The 6046-nt window shown below is 33.7% G+C and overlaps 2 protein-coding genes across 3 annotated transcripts in view; both read left to right on the top strand.

Annotated features, from left to right (window-relative positions):
- Nucleotides 1-6046, top strand: part of LOC118744496 (cathepsin L) — a 43678-nt gene that overhangs the window by 19552 nt on the left and 18080 nt on the right. The window lies entirely within an intron of this gene.
- LOC118744497 lies at nt 4773-6022 on the top strand. Of its 2 annotated transcripts, none has more exons than XM_036477540.1 (2): nt 4773-5149; nt 5337-6022. In XM_036477540.1, the coding sequence occupies exons 1-2, from the start codon at nt 5060-5062 to the stop codon at nt 5562-5564; spliced, it is 318 nt and encodes a 105-aa protein (XP_036333433.1). In that variant the 5' UTR covers nt 4773-5059; the 3' UTR covers nt 5565-6022. The 2 variants fall into 2 exon arrangements, with proteins under 2 accessions (XP_036333433.1, XP_036333434.1); XM_036477541.1 differs by having other exon boundaries at nt 4773-5153; nt 5341-6022.

Raw genomic sequence — 6046 nt, 5'->3', positions numbered from 1 at the left:
TTCATGAATGCTTTAAGATTGAGCACTTTTCATATAGCTGGGTGACTTGGGTCACGAGATACAGACCAAAACGTGGACCCGGGTAAACTTAGGCTGTATTTGTTTAATATCGGCATAAAATGAAAGCTGTTATGTCAAAAGTATGCGGAAGCAAATAAAAAAAAAATTAAAAAATTCATGAATACCGTTTTAGTGAAAAATAAAATTGAGTAATGCGGACAGTTCTTTAATCTTCTTTAATATAAAAATTAATATAAAAATAAGTAGGGTTTTCCTTCCTGACGCTATAACTCCAGAACGCACGAACCGATTTTCACGGTTTTGCATTCGTTGGAGGTTTATAGCTAGGAAAATTCAGGAAAAATTTCAATAGAAAAGTATATGGTGTGTGAGTATCCCCCACGAAAATAAGTATGTTTCATTTAAAGTAGATGGTGCCATTGTTTAACAGCTATTCATTGTACTTTGCTCAGTTAATTTCATGTGACACTAGCGAATACCCGGCGTGCTTCGCTGCGCCTTAAAAGTAATTTTGTTTTGTTACTCCCTCTCACAACATTTGAAAATATTATTTAATATTGCTGTACATATTTGTATAGTAGGGAGATTTTTTCAAATTATATAAATATACGTTATTTGAATATTGAATCAATACACGTTTGAGGAAAGGGTGCGATAGTAGACTCCAGTTATAAGATTATAAATTAAATTTCCAAGAGAAAGTCGGTTCTTTACATATTTTCTAATTACCTTCGAAAATATATTAACTCAAAAAAAAAATAAACAATGCTTCATAGATCGATTTTTTTAAATCTAACTTCATAAAGTTCTTTATAAATATTTTGTAAATGAGGCCATAAGAGCTTAGGGGGAGAGTTACAACACAAAAATACATTTAAGGCGCAGCGAAGCACGCCGGGTAATTGCTAGTTGTGTATAATCGTAAATAAGTGGCAACCTTACACTATTATCCTAAGAGATAACATTTTATATATAGAGAAAGCATTGTTTAAGAACCTTCTTTTGGTACCCATGAATAGTAATATTTTACCTTTTTTTTGTAAACAAAAAATTAAATAAATATGCTATTCAAAATAGGTGGCAACCTTAAAAAAATCTTTTTGAATTAGGGATCTTTAAAATACCTTCCATTTGATACCCATATTATGATGTTTTAATTAAATTTTAACTAATTTCGAATAGGTGGCAAGCTTGTACGAGTCTTCTCGGAGATAATGTCTATTCAGATAACCTTAGAATCCAAAACATTATCTGTGTACAAAATTTCATCAAAATCGTTAGAGCCGTTTCCGAGAGCCTTATGTATATATACAAGAATTGCTCGTTTAATGTAATAAGATTCACAATTATTTTCTTGAAAAAATTTTTGATAAATAAATAATATAAACCATATAAAACAAGTTTCACACTTCTTGTGCAAGTCGCAATAATTCACAAAAAAATTCAAAAACTTTTTATTCAGAATTTTCAGAAAATTTCCGAGTATGTAATTTTGTAGCCTATTTAATTTTAGTACCACAAAGTGCAATTTTCAAGTCGCAAAAATTACCGTTGCACATTTTCTTGCATATAAAAATTGATTTTGATCATGCATCTATACATATAATTAAATTGTAATAGACCGATATCTGTACATTATAGATATTAAAGATAAATTAATATGGAAGGTCTTTATTACAGCACCAGAAGCCAAATCAACAATTTTTCGAATTTGTGTCTGTCTGTCTGTATGGTTGTACGCGCATCACTCGAAAACTAATGCATGGAATTGAATGCAGTTTTCACTAGCTTAAAATATAGAAAGAAAAAAATTTGAGATTTGCCACCTGTTTTAAATTGCAGTGTAAGTAAATTGATAAAATAGAGTAAATATTGCAATATTACTGTCAAAAGAAAGAGGTCTAAGAAGGCTTACAGCCGAATACATATGTATGTGTTTGCTGAAGGTTGTCATCTGTTTGATTTTTTTTTTAACCGATAAGATAAATTTAATATGGTTATGTGGGAGTCAAACTGAAAGGTTTAGAAAAATTTACTGCAGAAAATATTTTTAAGGTGGTTTGCCACCTGTTTGTAAAATTCAATTCAATTAAACTGATAAAATAATGAAATATTTCAATACGGCTTTTAATCAGCACAAAAATATTTTTAAGGCGCAGTGAAGCACGCCGGGCATTTGCTAGTTCTGAATAAAAAGTTTCAAATTTTTATGGAAATTTTTTTAATTTTTGTGAATGTCATATAAAGTTTAAAGCCCAGCTCTCAGAAAAATCCCAAGAAATATTTTTCATTATTTCTGTTGGTTGAAAAAGTACTTTGCTTTTGCTGTAAATTTTCTTGAAGAAGTAAATATTCTAGAGTTTTTTTCTTGAGAGCTGTAAACAGCCCTTGAAGGGTGAAACTTTGATTTATATGGTACATGGTATGGGATGAACTACATTTGCATAAAAATAATTGTGAATATTATATTAGAATAAGGTGTATACTAACTTTTGACTCTGACTGTATGAAGTCGGCTGCAGATAGGCAAATTTTTGTGCCGCTGGCGATCTGAGTTTATCAGTTTTATGTCGAACTACTACCTACTCGTTATAGTACTTGTAATATCCCCTCACTTGATAAGCGTGCGCATATAGGCGGCTTTGTGTACAACCAGGGTTTCCACTAAAAAAAAATACTTACCATCCAATTGAAACAGATTTACCAAATCAGGAAAATATCTACCACTAACTCTTTTTAGTTATTTTAATAAAGACTATATTTTTAATCTATAAAAATGGAAATTTGTATCAAGAAACTTTTTATTTAACCAATGATATGGTATTTGCAATCCTATTAATTGCATCTCTTCAGTTTGGAGTTATTATAGACATATACAGTGACTCCGTTGGTGATTTTTTTTAATATTCACAATGTTTTTCAAGTAAAAATTTGTTTGCAATTTTTATTTGTATTAGAATATTGTTGACGCTTTAACCAAACCTATAAAAATCAAAGATTCAGGCTATATACACATTTAGAAAAATTCCAAAATTTTTTCATTTCTTACTCTAAATTTTTGCCGCCGGTCTTTTGTGGTTTTTGATCATTTACCAATTGCCATTTATATAAACTGGCGTTGATTTTTTAATTGTTTTTTTTTTTTTGCGAATAATCATAGTTTTTAATTACATACCTGTCCATGTTTTCTTTTTATTTAAAGATTGATTTCAAATATTAAGGCAGTAAAAAGCTCATCAGGATTCCATTAAAATGAGTTTTGAATGAAACACAATATATTCGCCTTTTATCGATATAAATACATGTCGAACACCGTCTTCAAAAGAGTCACAACTCAAAATAATACGTTTGAGAAAATGCGAAAAACTATTTCTTAGCACATGATAATCACATGGGCAAGGGCGACTTAACCTGTTCCTTTTTTAACAAATTACAATAAAAGTTTGCTCCAGCTTTTGCTAAAAGGTAAATAAAAGCTCTGTGCACATTTTTAGCGCATAATTTCAAATTGCCAAATTTTGAGTTGTGACTCTTTTGAAGACGGTGTACGATATGTATGCATGGTGTAATGAACTGAAGGTGGCGCATTCCCGAAACCGCTACTTTGGTTTTGCCGACTTTGACGTTTATAGCAATAAGTAAACAAACTTTTTGTTTAGAAACAAGTGCAAACGTATTGTGTACTTTCAAGTGAAAAATCAAAGTAATTCGTGCGTTCTAAATTAAAAAACATTTTTTTTGTAATAAAAACTTTATAAAAATGTCGTGTCGTGTGTTGAATTGCAGCAGCCGTAGGGGTAAAGCCTCCAAATGCAGTTTTTTTGTTTCCCTGCGACGACGCCTTGGCCAAAAAGTGGGTAGAAGTCTGCCGCAGGAGAAGCCAAACAATTTAGACACAATTTAGACCTATTCTTTTGAACACATTTCAAGAGTGGTTGTAGATTTTTTGTTAACGTTGTGTTTAATTTGCTATATTCAAAGATGGCTTGAGAAATTGGTGAACCGTGAAGAAAACAAGTTTTCTCACTGCAAATTCACAACTGTCAACTTATTGTTCTTCGCCATATTCTTTGTTTACCCATTGCCACAAATTTCATTCTGCGGGAATGCGCAATCTTGTATTCTATCGTTCTTGATATGTATGTGAAAAAAGTGTGCGGTAAAACGTTCGAAATTTAGTGAAAATAAGTAGTCTACACTTTTGGAAATAAATTTATAATAAGATAACTAGGAAAAATAAAGCGCGAACGAAAAGTTTTATTATTTTTTAAACAAAACACTTAAAAAAATCGACTAAAATGAACAAAAACTCTTTACCAACCCAAATTTTTGTTACCAGCCCAAATTTTTTTTACCAACCCAAATTTTGTTTACCAGATTTGGTTATAATTTATCAATGTGGCAACCCTGTGTACAACATTAGCTAACGACTCAGCTGCAGCATGACAGCGACAACAATACAACTGGGCGTATGAGCCGTGCTACGGCAATGTTCGACTTCAAGCAGTACGGGCTGCCGCCGCGTCATTTTGTGCTTACTCAAAGCGCAGTTACCCACGGACGTAAAAACGGAGAACGTGTCAGCTGACACGATCTATCTTATGGGATCTGCGTGTTAACAAAAACTCACCACCGCAGGACCGTGACGTACACATTGCTTCTCTCTCTTTCTTTCAACAGCACACTTGATATCTTTCTACGTACTACTACGCTACGCTACGTACACGTTCGTGGGTAACCGCGCTCTCAGTCGTGCTGTTAGTTCGATGGACATGGCACCTAGCAGCAGTTGCACGCGAATAGTGGAAGTGTAGTGACGGGCATAATGTGGACGACGACGACGACGAAGGTTGTTTGATATTCGAAAATTCTTTCTTATTTTTGTTGATCCAATCGAAGCGGCGTTGTACGACAAGAAGTGACTAACAGCACAAAAGCCAGAAAAGCATTCATCCTACGTATTGTGGAGCGCACAAAAAGCACACGGAATTTGGTTACATAAGGACGGCAAAAAAATAGAATAACATCAGCACGGAGGATGTCTGTTACTGAAGCAGTCAACAAAAGCCTTGCGGCAATCGGCTCCACCGTATCGGAACAGCCTCCACAGCAACAGCAGGAAACAAGTTTGAAGGCTCTGTTATGCATACTTGGCATTGCATGCACTGCTATACCATTTTTACGTAGAAATCTAAAACCAACAGACTTTTACGTATGTAATGCTGTGCGTTGGGTAACCGCTTACACGCGAAGCTCATTTAACAGATTCCTTATGTGACAACTCTCAAGCAATGCCAAGTATGCATAACAGAGCCTTGATGTTGGACATTATCGTACCCTCAATAATTTTGTTCGTCATGTTCGCCGCAAATGCTGTAATATTCGCTTTCATTATGCGCAAGAGAAGGAGTGTTGTATGGGAAGATCGCAGCATATACCAAGCGTGCCTAGATCCAACGGAGCCAGCGACATCGGCGGGGACAGTGGCGACGGCGGCGCAAGGTGTTGCTGTCTCGCTGGAAATGGAGCAGCTCAGGAAGTAGATGCGGAGGGGAGCAAATGGAATAAATGTTCAAAGTTACTAAATTAAATTTAAGTGGTAAAAATCAATTAATGTGCTGGCGGAGGGGAAAAAATATATTTTTTTTTTTTTGTGTTTAAACAATTAAAGCGCGTTTAAAGCGCTCAACAAACTGCTAAAAATAAAATAAATGCGACTGTACACTACTAAATACTAAACTCAAGCAACATACTGCATACAAATAAATGAATCCTAGGAAGTAATAACAAACAAAAAAACAATAAAGGAAACGAAGGCTGCTACTCTGATGGGTACCAAGCTGCATTTATATCCAATGTTTTCTTTAAACAAAAAATATTTTTAAGTGAATTTATACACAATCCTCCACCATACTGAAAATAGTACTAAGTAATATTCATAAGCAAGAGATTAAAAAGTATGGCAATAAATAAATTTATTAAGGTTATTACCGAAAAATTATCAGCAGTTATTTTTATTGTTAAA

Source organism: Rhagoletis pomonella, unplaced genomic scaffold (assembly GCF_013731165.1).
Source record: "Rhagoletis pomonella isolate Grant_MI unplaced genomic scaffold, Rhpom_1.0 Rhpom_scaffold_00008, whole genome shotgun sequence".
NCBI classification, from domain to species: domain Eukaryota; kingdom Metazoa; phylum Arthropoda; class Insecta; order Diptera; family Tephritidae; genus Rhagoletis; species Rhagoletis pomonella.
Note: the sequence above shows the minus strand (reverse complement) of the source record. Positions and strands in the feature narration are given on the sequence as shown.

Excerpts from the sequence above, each read along its gene's own strand:
- LOC118744497 (XM_036477540.1), top strand. The coding sequence starts at position 5,060 with ATGTCTGTTACTGAAGCAGTCAACAAAAGCCTTGCGGCAATCGGCTCC. Across the intron at positions 5,150-5,336 it reads AGCAACAGCAGGAAACAAGT|TTGATGTTGGACATTATCGT; the intron begins TTGAAGGCTCTG and ends CATAACAGAGCC.